This window comes from Epinephelus moara, chromosome 1 (assembly GCF_006386435.1).
Source record: "Epinephelus moara isolate mb chromosome 1, YSFRI_EMoa_1.0, whole genome shotgun sequence".
NCBI classification, from domain to species: domain Eukaryota; kingdom Metazoa; phylum Chordata; class Actinopteri; order Perciformes; family Serranidae; genus Epinephelus; species Epinephelus moara.
The window spans coordinates 17,861,761-17,879,232 of record NC_065506.1 but is presented as its reverse complement, the minus strand read 5'-3'; the positions used below and the strand labels follow the sequence as shown (position 1 = coordinate 17,879,232).

The 17,472-nt window shown below is 40.0% G+C and overlaps 1 protein-coding gene across 3 annotated transcripts; it reads left to right on the top strand.

Annotated features, from left to right (window-relative positions):
• Positions 1 to 1,986: 1,986 nt before the first annotated feature.
• On the top strand, positions 1,987 to 16,922 carry zgc:123258 (uncharacterized protein LOC641502 homolog). 3 transcript variants are annotated; one of them, XM_050042940.1, is made up of 17 exons: positions 1,987 to 2,203; positions 3,337 to 3,447; positions 3,770 to 3,952; positions 4,327 to 4,416; positions 4,543 to 4,676; positions 6,687 to 6,841; positions 6,939 to 7,035; positions 7,451 to 7,552; positions 8,632 to 8,713; positions 9,067 to 9,141; positions 9,569 to 9,625; positions 10,805 to 10,858; positions 12,108 to 12,207; positions 12,835 to 12,915; positions 13,263 to 13,423; positions 15,726 to 15,759; positions 16,454 to 16,922. In XM_050042940.1, the coding sequence occupies exons 1-17, from the start codon at positions 2,150 to 2,152 to the stop codon at positions 16,492 to 16,494; spliced, it is 1,611 nt and encodes a 536-aa protein (XP_049898897.1). In that variant the 5' UTR covers positions 1,987 to 2,149; the 3' UTR covers positions 16,495 to 16,922. The 3 variants fall into 3 exon arrangements, with proteins under 3 accessions (XP_049898897.1, XP_049898916.1, XP_049898907.1); XM_050042959.1 differs by lacking the exon at positions 10,805 to 10,858; XM_050042950.1 differs by lacking the exon at positions 15,726 to 15,759.
• Positions 16,923 to 17,472: the final 550 nt, after the last annotated feature.

Genomic DNA, 17,472 nt, shown 5'->3' with positions numbered 1-17,472 from the left:
CCAAACACTGACACATAATGATCACATGAACACTATTAAAACAATCAAATCCAAATCTGGGGCCTTTTCTTACGTTTTCTTGAAAAAACAGATCTGCAGTATACTCTTGATCCTGTAACTCCCTCCTAACCCGTCCTGTGGGTACTCATAACATAGGCACTCTATGTTAATTTGAAAAATTGATTTTTATTTTTTTTTATGCCATAAATTTATCTGCTATTAGGTGTATCGCAATAATACTTATATGCCTTGCTCTACACTGGCTCTATAGACCTCTGGGTAGTGTCGCTCTGTTGTCTGTATACATTTTAATGACATTGCACTATGTATTTAATTTTGTAATTCTATGTATTCTTGTTTCTTTTTATCTTCATTTACTTACTGTTTTTTTTTTCTTTTCCTCTCTGTAAACCTTGATAGATGAGATGCTTGGTGGGTGGGTTGGGGGTGGGGTTGTTATAGTTTATATTGTATGTTTATGTACACTTTGTATACACTCTGAATCAAAATGTCAATAAATATATGTTTAAAACAAAACAAAACAATCAAATCCATGGAATTTATTAGAATGAAAACAAGTAGACAAGACAACAAAAATCCCACGGTGGGAGGCAGCAGGACCAGCAGTCCCCACACCAGAGCCTCTCCCCTCTGCTGCTGGCACAGGAGCTCTTAAGCACCTCCTCTATGCCAGGTGCGCTGCACCTCCTTAGGTAATGCAGCACACCTGAGCAGATCTACAAGGGAGGGAAAAAGGGACAGCAGCACAGAACACATACACAGCCGTAACATGGAGGGAGGGTCATGCATTTTACCCCAGTCACTCAGGGAGGCTCAAGGAAATATATGTGAAGCTCTGGGGACTAGAGCTGGGCGATATAATGACTATGTAGTACGATCAATATACTTTCAAGCAAAATATAGCCCAGATTTTGACAATACTTTTGATATCAATATAGGGTCAAGTTGCGTTACACAACACCAGTCCTCCAGAAAGTTATGCCAATGTGCATCTCTGCTCTCACATGCTCAGCTATGCACAGCTACTCTGTTTAATCTGTCTGTTAATTAGTCTACAGTGCCACATTGGGCTACATGTTGCACGAACTATGCTAAATCAGTTTGTGAGATGAATTAAATTAGCGCAATAGCACATGTGCAACCCAGTGCTGCGCTGCAGGTGTGGGAGACAGAGCAGCTTTATTGTGTCAGGTGAGCATTTGTTTGCTGGTTTGTGTGTGAGGTGGATCATAGCGCACCGCTGTTCTTCTTGGTAGTTGTAGTCTACTGTGTGACACTGAGACCGCACCTGGATGAAGGCGACAGATGTGTGTTGTTTTTTTGTTTCTTTTTTAAATGCAGCAAGAGCACAGACATTTCATATACAAGACGTATATAATGCAGACAAAATGTCTCTTGTTCCTTCCCTCCCTCTGTTGATGCTGTGTGCACAAATAAGATTAATAGCCTAAATAAATAAAACTATTTGAATTATTTTCCAGTGCTGGATTCATTTGAAAGGCCAGAGGAAATGACTTTCTACTCCCACTTCAAAGATTTTTGACTTTGCATTTTATTTTGATCACAGTCTGTTTTTATAAAAGTGTTGTGACATCTCAGATGTGGCTTGCAAGATGTGGCATGTTGCCCATTGCTTAGGAAACACTGAAATACATATCATGTGTTGCCATTCATCCTGAAAATACAGAGATATGAATTTCTGTCCATATCGTCCAGCTCTACTGGGGACAGCCATGATATTAAAAAAACACCCCTGCTCTGATAAGTAAATAACAGTCACTTATAATGAGGCTGTGATACTTAAAGCCGGTTGTGCTAAAAATATTAATCTAATTTTACATGTGAGTGTATGACTTGTGTTGCTGCTTTCACCTCTGTATTATTTTAAGTCGTTTAACGGAGAGTGTATCTGTTGCTGCTGTAGACGCTGTTGGGTGAAACAGAAACCAATGGGTCAGCGTGTCATGTGTCACGAGCCAATACAGGAAGTACCTGGCAGCTACTGGCAAGCTAAACAATAGCAATGAAGATACGAGTCACTTAGCGAATAAAAAAGTGTCTCCGTGCCATATACAAGTCAATTAATGCGGATGCCACCGAACTACGTAAGAAAACGAATGTTACCAAAATGGAGAGAGCTGTCGGGATCATCATTTTGTCGCTCATTTTCTTGGCATCGCAGGTAAGTTGATGGACGATAGTAACAAAAACTAAACTGGGTATGCGTCAGCATCAAACGGGCCTGATAGTTGAACTTGTACCGTCGAAAAACAAGTCAGCTATCCCTGCTGTTGACTGTCCAAACTATATTCTTATGATGTAGTCAACACACTGTGCTAATATGTGTAGCAGAAGCGCCGCGTTGTCCGGTACACAACGAGACAAATGACTGCTGTCAGTGAGCTAGCGTTAGCTTCAGCGCTAGCATCAGCTAGTGTGGTTCAAGCTTGGAAAATGAATGTATGTGTTGAATTAATGTGAAATGTTGGGGAAGACGTTAATGTGGGGAACAGTTTCCAAAACTATAGTTAAATTACGCAGTTAAAATCTAATTTAGCTAATTTAACGTTACACAGAAGTGAAACTCGAGGGCAGGCTGAGGGTGATTTCCCTGACGTCCCTGAACGTCACCAACAAGGAAGTGTTTATGTCAGGAATGAGGACAGATTTATTGATCACTGAGAAATTTAATGATCACAGTGCAGTCTTTGGACAGTGTTTGACAGTGTTTGGTTACCACTTGGGATACAAACTATCGTGGGAAAAGAACTGATAAAGGAAAACAAAAGTCTTCTGCAAGCTTTAAATGACTTCAAGTCAGGCTGGTCTATATAACATTTCAGTTTGCATGGATTTGTTGTTTTAAAAGTGAAATGACAGCATTTAAAGGAATATGTGTCAGTGTTAGGGCTGGATCTAACTTCACATAAAATAAAGCCATGGAAACGATTAAGAAACACTACAATGTTTTAAATACATTAGATTTAGCCCAGTATCAATTTAGAGCAATTTGTTTGGCTCCTAAAATATAAGCATTATATATCTGAGACAAATCGTCTCATGTTGTGGACTTGTGGACATGAGTTGTAAGGAGGTTAACAATCAACAGGGTTTTTTTTTCTTTTTCACATATGGTTTAATTTGAATGATTTTTACTGGTGCAGTTAATCTGCTGTTTTCTGTCCACTCCTTTGCCCAACACAGTGTCTTAGTTTGATTCATTAATTTCATCTTACATTGCTTGGTCCGGTTAAGATATTTTCTTCACTTTTGAGTTTATGTGGAGCTTAAGAGATTAATATTTCTTCCCAACAGATAAACTGCCAAGAGGCGATCTTGCACATCTCAAATGGAAGTACAGAAAAGGAGTACTGCATCGTCCACAACCATTCCTGGACCCCCCTGTCACAAACCCTTGATGCTGCTGTAAGTTTTTCAAACCTTTTTAGTTTCTGATTTGGACTTATTAGTATCAGAACAGTAAAGTACAAGTAACCCTGACTTTTATTGATATCTTAAGTCATTTGTTCTATTTTCTGTCTTTTTCTGTCTATTTTTAAATAGTTTTTTCTATGTTTCTGACATCAGGACAGAAATGGACGATGCCAATGTGTGCCATAGTTGAACTTAAAAATGTCACTTGATCCTGTATTTACAACCTGGTGGCTGCCTGGTTTACCACTCTGGTTAATGCAGAACTGCACATTAACATTTGCAGTTTAATCACTTATTGTCTTCACTTTTCCAGTTGCAGTATCCACTGGTGAATCTGACGTCCACTCTGCTGTGTAACAGCTCTGGGGTCAGTCCAGATGTGGTGAAGGACAAAGCGATTGTGGTGATGAGGGGGGACTGTGATTTCAGCCAGAAAGCTATGGTTGCTCAAAGCCTTGGAGCGACAACTTTGCTCATTGCTAGCACCAAATTATTGGTAGGACATTTACATCAATCTGTGTTTTGTTTGTAGACATACAGGGATGTGATTTGACATTTAACTGATCATGATAACAGTGTCAGGATTTCCTAATGTCACTTATAAGACACACATGCAGAAGTGATTCAGAAAAAAGGGAAGTGATCCACCAGTGGTGCAGATGTGGGGACTTCCATCAAAATATATATTTTCCATGGAAAACAAATTTTCTTGTTTCCCGTCATCATGATCGGTTTCATGCGTCATCTTTTCTATGCCTACTTGACAATATATTACACAATAAGTTACTCACTAAAGGCCAGATAAGACATTTCCTTAAGTCTTATCAACTGTATTTGTAAAAATCTCTTGTGTACTTCTTGTTTCTTCAGATCACGCCATCAGCCAATGACTCTGAATATGCAAAGGTCCATATTCCTCTGGCTCTTATGAGGCACAGGGACTTCCTTGAAGCAAAGCAGGTCAGCTGGTCTTTACTTTTTCTGCTGATACTGAATTTGGTCTTGCCACCCCTTTTATAAAGTTCATTTTGATGAAGGTCAAACTTGATGCAACATTAAATGTTTATGCTATTTGTTTGTCCTCAGGTGTTTGGTGAAGACATGCAGGTGAAGCTTTATGCTCCACCTCACTCAAAGATTGATGCAAGCATCGGAGTCATGCTGCTGATTGCCATCATCACGGTCGCCTTGGGTGGCTACTGGAGCGGGGCCTGTGAGAGGTGTGATATTACAGCGTCAGCTTCACATAGAGAGCAGTATCTGTTAGGGGTGTAACAGTACACAAAAATCTCGGTTCGGTACATACCTCAGTACACAAGTCACGTTTCGGTTTTTTTCGGTACAGTAATGAAAAAAATAGACAACTATTAAATATCTTTTACTTATTGGTAACCTTATTAAAACATACCACCACAGCAGTTAACTCTTTTTACAAAATTTTTGAATGAAACAAATATATATAAAATCCTGCTTTTTCACATTGTTTGAATGAAAATAGAAATATAAAAGTGAAAAATAAAATCCTGCTGTTTTTTTAACACATTTTTTGAATGAAAAATATAAATATACATTTCTGCTTTAACAGTTTTACTCAATTAAAATAAAAAGTATAGTGCAGCTGGTCAGCTTTAAAGCCTGCTCAGATTCAGTTTTACTAGGAACTTACTTAGCTTTCCCACTTTGTTAAAGTGCAGTAAACAAAACATGCTTATATCTAAAGTGCAGCTTAAACAATTTTACTCAACTCCAATGGCGTTGATTATTTCTTTAGCGCGATGGTCAGGGAAACGCTCTTTCTTTTTAAACGACGACGATATCGTAGTTTGCACCAGATTGCTTTTTCTAGTCGTGCCGGTTAACGTTCAAACTCGGGTGGTGTCGCTTTAGATGCGTTAGCATGTTAGACGTGTTTCCAAGTACATACCCGACCGCTGTTCTGCAGTGTCGGCACACTGCTTTTGTCTTGTCAACTTGTTTATTTCCATCTTCGTATTTTACCCTGAAACCAAAGTGTTCCCAAACGGAGGACTTAAGGTTTGCGGGTGGGTCTTCAGGTTCGTCAGGCTCACTTGCCATGTTGTCAAAATGCGAGAATGCGCTGCACAAAGTGAAAGCGGAGATTTACGGTCGGACTCGGTCCGTCACTCAATTATGTCCGTCGGGGAACTAGATATTTTAAATGGTTCGGCTCGCAAAAACGGAATTAAAATAAAACAAAATAAAATAAAATAATATCCTGCGCCCAATAATTCGTTACAGGGTTGTGCCGAACCGAAAGTTGCGTACCGAACGGTTCGACACAAATACATGTACCGTTACCGTCCTAGTATCTGTAAATTTTGATTAAATCAAACTAGAGAACATATTAGAATAATGTATAATTCCGGCGTAGCAGTCCCTCCAGGATTTTGCAGGGTTTTTTTGGGATTGTTGTGGCCTAAAATTTAACAGCAGCTTTTCTATTAAAAAAAAAAAAAAAAAAAAAAAAAAACAACTGATGCTTGACGCAATGTTTTTTATTTGCAGGAGCAAGTAATAATTGCAAAAATAGTTGGTATAATTTTTTTGAAAATTGAAGGCAAGTTGTTAAAATCAGAATGAAAATGCACCACTTGTGATTAATACTACACTAATGTTACCACTAACCATGCGTATTTCAGCTAACTGACCTTGATTTTTGAGCATGTGCAATAGATCTGGATGCAACAGCCGCTGTGGTGATGTGTCTTGTCCGTTGTCCATGCGCCTCAGTCATTCTCAGACTGTGTTTTGCAGTAGAAAAGTGTTCCATCACAACATTGCATGCGGTGCAAAGCTGTTGACTTCAGCTTTCGGGCAGAACATTGGGGAATTTCCTTGCACGCTCATTAGCAGTAATTTTTTGTTGGTATATGCGAGTGTGTTATTGTCCACATGTCTGCATCTTTACTACCAGAAACATGAAGTGAGTTTGATGATGTTATGCGAGAGACTACAGTAGTTGCAATCGACATTGCAGCATTCTGAAGGGGCTGTTTGTTAGTATGTATTTTTAACATACAGTTGATGGCATTGTCAACAAGCAATACATACAGTACTTAACCAAAGGTTATATTTATCGTGGTGCTATTATATCAGATTGCATTCAGTTGTACGGTCCACCCCCTGTTTTTTCCAAGAACCACCAGTTTTATAAACAATGAGCCTAAAATACATACAGAAATAGTTAAATGTTTTTCTGTTTGTGGCAGAGACCGGTTGAATGGTGGTGCGGCGGGGGGAGGAGGGGGAGAGAGCAAAGCAGACAGCGGAGAGCTCTCCCTGTACTCTCCTCTCAAAGTGGTCATCTTTGTTGCCCTGATGTGTGGGATGCTGGTCCTCATGTACTACTTCTACAACATCCTTGGTGAGTGAGTGAGACAAAAAACAGGTCTTGTGTTCTCCAAAGTAGTAATTATATCTTGATTTATGTTAATGTGATTTGTGTTTCGTTTTCCCCCAAGTTTACGTCATCATTGCTATATTCTGCCTGGCGTCTGCCTCTGCACTGTTCAGCTGTCTAGATGCAGTGTTGGAAAAAATTGGTTGTGCCGCTGGGAGGTATGGGCATCACTCTTTCAAAAAAAGTTTACACACACACGCACACACATTCCACCATTGTTGGGCAAGTATATAAGCGATAATGGTGTTATTTAAGACCAGCAGACAGTGTTATTTCTTTACAAAAAGTGATAACATAGCAATAACAATGTCAGCCTGAACAGATGTGTGCCAATACTACCTGAAAACAGCTCAGTATATGTGAATATGTGTGAATGTTTTACCATTTTCTTGGTTTCTCCATAAATACTGTAACTTTTTCCCAGTCTAAACAAGACAGAGGTTGTGGTCACAGTGGGAGGATGTGAAACAGATCTGTTTGTGTCAACATGTCTGTCTCTGAATCACTCCCTACCAGACAAGCCTCAAGTGCCAAAAGTCTCTGTTTATTATTATTGTCTGTGTCTTTTTCTAGATTCTCTATCCGAAATTGCAACCTCTCAGTGAGGTCTCTCATTCTGGCTAGTGTGTGCATAGGCATTGCCGTGGTCTGGGGGGTCTACAGGAATGAAGACAGGTACTGTGAGGGCAAACAAGCACACAAAACACACAACCATGATCCTGTTTGTTTCACTCTCACACTCAGACATGGCTGCGCTCCCACCACAGGGGACTGTTTGGGTGGTGAAGCAGGAAAAGCTTATTGGTCAGAAAAATCTACTAAAAACAGCAGCAGCAGTGTTTTAAACATTACATTACCCCAGCCAGTGTTATTTGTTAAAGCTTTGTATATTTAAAGCCAAATGTGAACTCGCCAGAAAGATGATTGCAGGGCTTTTTATTCCCATCCGTCACCATGGAAGCAGGTATGAAGGACATTATGTCTCAATGGTGACACATACTTGTGACTGCAGTAATAAACGTAGGAGCATGGTGCTGTGTGAATATTGATGAAAACATATTTTAAGATACAGAATAAATATGTCTTCTATGAAATTTGAAGGATGACTTATGTTTCAGTAAGCAAACATCTAAATTATATATTAATAATAAATGATAATGATAATGTAATCAGTGATGTTCAATGTGTTGTGTTAACAGGATTATTGCAACTCAAGTACCTTATGTGTGTCAGTGTTACTAGAATTTACACAATATGACAGCTTAGTCTGAGTTTGTGAATGTAAAAGTCAACAACATTATAAAATAAAGTCTCATGGTAAGTCATCAAACATATGGCTGCAAAATCAGTCGTCGTCCATTTATGTTGCTCTCGACTTTGTGTCATGAGTCATAGCAGAAATTATTTGTAATTGGGACGTTGGTGGCTTGGTGGATAGAGCAGGCGCCCCATGTACAAGGCTCTTGCCGCAGCGGCCCGGGCTCGAGTCCAGCCTGTGGCCCTTTGCTGCATGTCATCCCCTTTCTCTCTCCCCATTTCACACTTAGCTGTGCTGTCCATTAACGGCAAAAAAGGCCCCAAAAAATATCTTAAAAAAAAGAAAAAAGAAAGAAAGTATTTGTAATAGTGTGTAACTTCATGCGTTTCCCTTGTGTGCTGTATCCTTAAATAGAGCTAGACTGCTCTTGTTGAAGTTAAAAATGCAAATGCTGAGGTTAAAACACAAGGTAAAAGAGCTTTTCATGTCCCTGTAGATGGATATGGATCTTGCAGGACCTCCTTGGCATTGCTTTCTGCCTCAACTTCATGAAGACCATTTCACTGTCCAACTTCAAGGTAACTCTTAACAGCCCTTCGTCTCTGAGAATCACACTCTCTTCTTTCATTATTATATCTTTACTCCAGGGGATGTTTTGTTTGTACTTTGTTAGGCATAATGACTACTTGTACTCTCAATTTTATACCTATTGAAATGTATTTTTATATTCACTGTCCTCTGCCAGTAGTATGTTACGCACTGTCCCATTGTCCGAGATCTTGTTATCTTTGCATCAGACGACAGACTTCTACACATTTACCATCACAAGCAATGCAAGCAATCCTGATAAAGCAGTGGAATGTTAAAATATATATTTCCCCAATTTTATCAGTGCTGGAATCAGTCTGTGATTTTCCTCATATTTGCACAGATCTGTGTGATTCTACTGAGCCTCCTGCTTGTGTATGACGTCTTCTTCGTTTTCATCACTCCTTTCTTCACCAAGGTACGAGTACATTTATTTATTCTGTCATTGTTTGTTTGTTTTTTTCTCAGGCCTGGAATGGTAGGGTTTTTCGCATACTTAACTGCTACTGATTTACCCCATGATTCCCAAGCGTGGCACCGCTGCTGCTCACCGCTCCCTCAGGGGATGGGTCAAATGCGGAGAACAAATTTTACACACTCGTGTGTGACAATCAGTGGGACTTGAACTTAAAGTGTGTTGGCACTGAGTTAACATTTTACTGATGCACAAAAGCTTAATTAAGTGAAGAAGTGATGATTTGCAAGGGAAACGTGCACACGACTACATACAGATGCGAGTATCATGTGATTTTTGCAGCGTTGGTGTTTCAGTGTGATGCATGATGGTTTAACAAATGGATAAGTAACATGATATGAATGCTCAGCATCTCTTTCTCTATCTACAGAATGGAGTCAGCATTATGGTACAGGTTGCCCTGGGCCCAGATGCATCTGGAGAGAAGGTAAGTCTCACTGCATCACCTCCTACCTTGAAGGGGAACTCCACCAATTGTAAAAAATCTCAAAGTCCACATTAATTCTTTGATTAATTCATTTACTAGTTTAAATATCTAGATTTACAACAGAAATGAATGAATGCTTTATGTTTGTTCGCATCATTGTTTTTTGAAACCAGCTCAGGCACTTTGTACTGTCCTAGAATTGTCTTTGAGTGCTGATTGCCCAAACTTGTTTACTTAGGCCCAGTTTATACGACAACGATTTCAACTGAAAACGGTAAATTTTAGTTGCGTTTGGCTGATCGTTTACACGACAGCGGCGTTTTGGGTGCCTGAAAATGCAACGTTTTGAAAACGGGTTCCAGAGTGCAACTTTTTGGAAACGGCAGCGTCTCCGTTGTCATGTAAACTTGCAATATGCTGTTCCTCTGAAAACGGAGACTTTTCGCACATGCGTATTACGGTTCCAGTCACTAGGCATGCCGGCCGTCACAACAACAATGCTGAGCTCTGTTTGTGCTGCTCACCCTGTTGATTTGAAGTGAAGTGTAGATCTGTTACTGTAGCAAATCCACCTCGTCGTCCATCCAGATAAAGCTATCTGTACATGCTTTCCCCAGTGTGTCTTCTTTGTTTTGGTATGTAATCACCGTGTTGTAGAGGAAGGCGCTTCAGCGCAGGCACATGGCGTTATGCCGTGGTGTTGCTTTGCAAATTTACACTGCCACCCATCGGCCTGGCGTGCATACTACAGCGTTTCCAGTAGATTATGCGGCTCCGTGTGAACGGGGATCGTTTCAATAACGTCTTCATATGAACGCAGAAGTTTTAAATGCAAAGGACAGACTTTTCCGTTTTTAGAGAAACCGTTGTCATCTAAACAGGGCCTTAATTGGGGGACTAAATACTGAAACATTGTTCTGTGAATAAATAAATTGGTGGAGTACATTTATGTTTAAGAAGAGCAGTGTGTAGGAGTTTGTGAATGTAGGAGTGCTGGAGCCTTATCACCTAAGTCCTGAACAACAAACTAAAAGCTGTGCTTGGTGGAATTCCCCTTCATCTTTGCGCTGGCTTTATTAACATCCTGGCTGATCTGCACTGCTTGTTGTTGATGCCCTAAAGGGGAATGATAGACTGATTGACTAACTGTGCGTTGGGGTTGGGTGGGCTCTGTCGTAGACGCAAGGTAACATGGTGGAGGTCCCCGCTGAACCCCAGGCTCCCTCTGAGAAAGTAAGGCTTGACTTGTTAACCTCCCACTCCTTTTCTTAATGCTACAGCTTGAGGTGCGTGGGAAGGGATTGGGGTTGTAGATGTTTAGTCTGACGTAGATTCTCATTTGCAGAATTCCCCTTTTTATAAAGGCTTTCCAGCTATGTGATAAAAATCTGATGAGGAAAGTATCAACCAGATACTGCCACACTGACTATTAAAATGTGGTTAACAGGAGAGATTAAAGAAAGCAAGCAAGTAATAAAAATGCCGTACTTAAGCAGTGACTCAAATGCATTCTTTCAGCCAAATTTAAAAAAATAAATAAATTATATACCGTATGTAGATATAATAAAGTTCTGGATCAATTGTGATTCATTTTCTCTATTGTGGTCAGCCTCCATATGAAAGCAAGGTACTTGCAGGATACACATATGCTTTTACTGAAACCCCACGCAAAAGGGAAATGTGATGCAAGGGAAAGAAACACCCATGCAGACTCTCATGACAGTCAGGTGATGTGTGCTGATAAGTTACTTGAGTTTGTATTTTGAACTCAGTATTTCTACTCAGGCTGAATCAGTTTAGGAGCAGTGTTCCCATGTTGTTTGTGATTTAATATTCAGGGGGATCAATTTTTTGTTTGTTTATAGAAAACTTTCTGTACTTATATTTCATCTGAGTAAAACATAGTTTTAGTGTGACCAATGTCAGTGTTTTTGCTCCTCAGTTAGAGGTACCCGGAGGTTTCACTGAGGAATGTTAAGCCATTAGTGAATGTGAATGTTACACGAGCAGCATTCCTGTGTACTCACAGCAAAATTGTATTTAGCAGGTTATTGTGTAAAAAGTTCCCATTATATGTTTGTGTGAATTTCTGGAAACAGCAGGTTGTTAATGTCTTGGAGGTTACTTTAAACAAAAAAAAAGGTATGTGTTTGCTAACACTTAGCCACTTGAATGAAATCAAAGCAAACGGTCTCAGGTAAAGTTCAAAAACATTCAATGTAAACTGTGTTAATTTCCAACACCTGTGGCAAAAAAATTAAAATTAAAATCTGTTGGCATCATATTAATTATATGAACATCAAAACAGAGCATTATGTCAAATTGGGAAAGCCAACAGAAATTAAATGAATGTAAACAGATGGAGTTAGTACAATACAATGTACAGCGTGCTGTATTAGGTTACATACAGCATAATAATTCTGCTGTCACACTTGATATCATTGTAAACATATAAAGTCATTTTAATGTTTTATTTTCTCAGCTGCCAGTGGTGATGCGTGTCCCGCGGTTCTCAGCTTGGGCTCAGAACCTGTGTGGGATGCAGTTCTCCATTCTGGGTTATGGAGACATCATTGTTCCAGGTGAGGTTAAAGTGTCGCTGTCAGTGTTTAAACTGTTCCTGGTGCACATTTTAAATACAGAAAACAATGGCTGCTGGTTACCACTCAGTTTAGCTACATTATATCAACTCATAAAAACCATAGAGGAAAAGAGGGAAAACCTAAACACATGATGTGCACTGTTCAGTACTTATTTATTAGTTAAAAAAAACATACTCCTCTACTTTTCATGGTTGTGGAGTTATTAGTCAGAACATTGTAGGAGGTGGTGGATGCAAGCACAATAGTTGCTCTGTACATTTAACAAACTGTTGTCTGTATCTTAATGACACTCATCCTATCCCATCCTTGTGTGACAATATGATATTGCCATACAGAAATATTGCAATACTATACTGTATCAATTTTTCTTCCGCTGCTAATAGAGAATACTGTTGTCTGGATAAGGTGTGTGTTATTGAAGTTACTTGCTCGTTTGAATGTCATATGTGTTGCTTTCTTGTTGCTTTAAAAGTACCAAAACCAGCTACATTTAAAAAGCAGAAATACAAATGTCAGCTCTGCCTCTGAGCTAAGAAAGAATAAATGAAGACAAGCATTTGCAGTGTGATGTTTTACTCAACCTCTGCATCCTCATTGGTCCAACAGGTCTCTTGGTGGCCTACTGCAGCAGATTTGATGTTTGGATCAACAGCAGCAAGAAGATTTACTTCGTCTGCTGCTGCATAGGTACATCACAACTCAAATACAATTATGTTATTCATATGTTGTAACTGTAAAGTAACTGAAATTAATCAAAGCTAAATATACATCTTATCCCATTTAATGTTAATAGATGTGTAATAGATATGTGTATGTCAGAAGATAAATTGTGAGTCTTTTTATACTTAAATGCTGACATGTTTTTGTTTACCACTAGGTGTCTCCAGTCTTTTCTTTTCCCATATTAAGCAGTTTGCTGATAGATTTTTAGTAGATACAAGATGTGATTGTATCTTTGTGTGGTGCAAGTTTTAGGTTTACCTTTCCTGTCTGCCTCTGTGTTTGTTTTTGTCCGTCTCTCCCTCTCCCTGTAGCCTACCTGCTGGGAATGATAGTGACATTTGCTGTGATGCTGCTGACAGGGATGGGCCAGCCCGCCCTACTCTACCTGGTGCCCTTCACCCTGATAACCTCCGCCATAGTGGCTGGGTGCAGGGGAGAGATGAGGCAGTTCTGGAAAGGAACTACCTATGAGGTGAGAGTTCAAAGCACATTAGTGGTACTTCCTGTTGGAGCTTTCCACATTCAGACAGGTTCAGTGTGTTTCTGAGGAACTTCACTGCTCATGTATCTGTGACATAAGATTTTTTTACCACCAGTTCATGAAGACAAAGTCAACACAGCACTTTTGTAAAGACTGAAGTGCACAGCAAGGCTTACTGCCAAGATGTATGCTCACAATATTTACTAATACGAACAAGGCTTGTGTGCTTCAGTGCCGAGCTGCCTGTGCATAACATAATAAAAGAAGCATCTTACCTGTTCAGCCATGTCCTCGTCAGCCCCGAGGATTTGCTTCCTCATTATTGCAGCCTGTCTGCAGAGCAAGTTTTTTCTTGGTCTGCTATTGTTTTAAACAAAACAGTAAAGAAAAATTTGCTCTTACAAATGCAGCTACATTGTTTGCATCGTTTCCAGTATGCCGAGCAGCTGCCTTTGTCATGCAAGTAAACTTAAAGGAAGCCGGTCGCACCCGACCACCTGTGGCTCTTGCAAGATAAGTTAGTCCACTTATTGAATGGCAGCCTCAAGGGAAATGATCCTAGGCAGTTTTTACCCTGTTCCTTTTAGTGTTTCTTTGCCTGATGTTGAAAATCATGTGAACTAAGTTTTGACTGTGAGTGTTAGTTTGTGTTAATGTTTAAATCTTAGATGCTGCTGCCTTTATTAACTGCATGGTCCACAGCATGAATCAGATATTTATAATCTTATGAGTCAATATAAGAAGAAGTGAAAAATAGGATCTGCAGTTTTTAATTTAGTGATTTTTCTGTTGTTAGGCCTTAGGTTGTGTTTCAAACCTCTTTTGAATCTAACCTTCATTTTACATCACTCAGCTCTCTGTAGTAAGAGGCACTGAGTAAACACTACAGTATGACTACACTGTCATTGCATGTTCAGGCGTGCTCTTCAGAAATCGCTATTAGTCACCCAGTTGTAGTATAGTGACTGACTCCATTCCAGGATGTTGTCCTGTCTTTCAAGAACTCAATGCACAGCAATGAAAGACAGCTGTTATTTACACACTTAGTAGCCTGACATGTGACAGTGTGTGTTACACCCAGTCATTACTATTTGGTGGCATCTCCCACAGTGAGCTAAGGACAGGTTGTGTTATCTGTATTTAAATGCGTCTCAGCTCATATGCAAATATACTGATAAGCCAAACATTAAAACCACTGGCTGGTTAGGTGAATAACATTGATCGTCTTGTTACAATGCAGTGTTCTCCTGGGAAGCCTTTGGTCCTGGCATTCATGTGGATGCTATTTGACCCGCACCACCTATCCAAAGACCATTGCAGAACAAATACACCTTCCCATGGCAACGGCACTCCCTGCTTACAGTGGCCTCACCAGCAGGACAATGCACCATGTCACAGTACGAAACCTGCTCAGGAATGGCCTGGGGAAAGTTACAAAGAGCTCGAGGCGTCAAGCGCGCCTCCAAATTCCCCAGATCCCAATCTGATCAAGCATCTGTGAGACATGTCGGTACCACAAAGGTACCCCAGATTGGACTTGGCTCTAACCTGTCGAGGCAACGACACAGGATCTCAGGGAGGGTGTCCTGTTGTGTCTGGCACCAGGGTGTTGGCGGAGGATCCTTTGAGTGCTGTGGGTCGCGAGGTGAGGTAATAGCACGTCACGCAGATGCTCGATCAGATTGGGATCTGGGGAATTTCGAGGCCAGGTCGACGCCCTTCGTATCATTCCCTAGGCCATTCGTGAGCAGTTTTTGCGGTGTGACATGGTGCGTTTTCCTGCTGTGGGGGCCACTGCCATTGGGGAGTGGTGTTGCCATGAGAGGAGTGTGCTTGGTCTGCAACGGTGTTTAGGTGGGTGGAGCACATGAGATGGCATCCACATAAATGTCAGGACTCAAGGTTTCCCAGTAGAACATTGCATTATAACAAAATAATCAATGTTTTGCCAATATTTTGGCTGGTCGGTGTACATAGGTATGTGCATAAGGTCGCATTTAGGATATGGGCCCAATTCACATCCACAACTGGCATGAATTGAATCAAAGGCTGCCTGGAAGTTATGAAATTGACCTACTAACGGTGGTATGTTTGTTGTAAATATACAAAAAAATCCAAAAGTACCTTGCCGGTCCTTATATTTGTCACCCTGAGGTCCTAGTTTCATTGAGGAGTTCTGAGAGAAGGTTGGATGGATGTGTATGGATGTGTGAATATGGTTGTCTTTGTATGTAAGAGACAAAAAAAGGTGTAGGAAAGAGATACACTTCTGACCTGGCTTCATCTTCACCAGGTCTTGGACTCATCCAGGGAACCTTTGTTGCCAGGTGTGCTTCCCTCCAACCCAGACCTCTCCCCTGCATCCCTCCTGCCATGCCATGTTATAGTGTTGCTTACTGCAGTGCCTTATCTTTTCTTGCCAGCTTCTTTTGGACCCCTTCTTTTGACATTTTAACCCCAGATTTCCAGGGTCAATGTGATATTCAAAGAAACAATAGATGTTATATCTTTTAAAAGACAAAAGAACTTGGAGGACCTGTTTGGACAGTACAGTGTTTTGCATTAACTGACCACTAGGTGTCTCTAGTTGATTGAAAATAATCTATGTCCAATGAGCTTGTCAGTCACACTCCTTGTGTTACATTCAAGGCCCTGGAATACCATTAACTTCATCTCTTTATTTCTGCAGTTTGTTTTATCATTCTCTTTCTCCACTCATCCGTCTTTTCCAACCAGCGGGAATTAATACTTGCATCACTCCATCCTTCATGCAGTCACCAACATGTTCATGTTGCCCTCTGCATGTTGTTGCTTGCAGTAATTGGGATTGGGATGCATAATATCTGTGGTTTGGTGGTATATGGAGAAGGTACCGCTTGTCTGCTGTTGTATATGCAGTACGCATTACAAATTAAAATCCCATCTAAGTGACTGTCTTTCTTTGTCTACCATTTGGTATTTGTTGAACCAAAACATGAAATTAAAAAAATGATTAACTTTTTTCTTTCCTCTTTTCTTTAGAGGGAAGAACTGACTGTTCCGTAGAAGGAGAAAGATGCTGACTTACAATGTTGAAAATGGACCCTACTGCTGGATGCATTTTTTTTTAAATATGACAGTTGCAAAGCAAGGGAAATCATGTAATTGAAGAGATTCTTAAAACAGTATGGGTTCATTTGACTGCTGCGAATAGTTAGAAGGCTAATAAATATTGTGTAGGCTTGTTTAGTGCCTGAGAGGTCAGTTAGGTACATGTTCAGAAAACTGTAATGACTTTGCCTTTGTGATGATTGCATACAACAAAATAATGAGAAAGCACTTTATAATATTCAGCTTGACAAGTTGTTGCATCAGGGGTGGGCTGGGTTTTAAATTACTCATAGCCACAATATGATATACTTTTGATAACTGTTTTTGGGGGTTTCTGTGTAACCTGTTTGTATGATGTGATTTCTTTCATTGCCTTATATTAAAATTATCTTATATTTAATGTTCTTGGATGTGTATTACATTCCTTGTTGAAGCTTCAGGGAATAACATCCTCCTGTAGATAAACCACGCATCTCTAGTCAAGCAGTAACTCAGTGTTCTGTTTGGGGGAAAAAAATCAATACAGCTTTTATTAAGTGTATGAACTGAGAGGAAAGACAAGTTTTTTTAAAGGACTTATCAGGGCTTTTATGTTCGGTGAGGTAGCCAGGGGCCAGGCAGTGCCAAGCATCAATCAATAAGCTCTTAAAATTAATTCTGCAGCAAAGGAGGTTGCCAATGTGAAGAGGAGGAGACAGCTGGCATGATGCCATCTCTGAGAGAGTTAAGAATCATGAAGCAGTCATATGCAGGGTGTCACATCAATATTTGTGTCTTATAGACTTTAAATAAATGTGATGTGGAATGTAAACTGGTAAAATGCCTTTATCATCCTGAGGAGCACAACCCTACAACCAGCACTCATAAATATCTGACCTCTAAAGTCTTTGGCATATACAGTCCCTATTAGTGGGTTTATAATGCACATACTGTGCTTGTATTTTTAAATC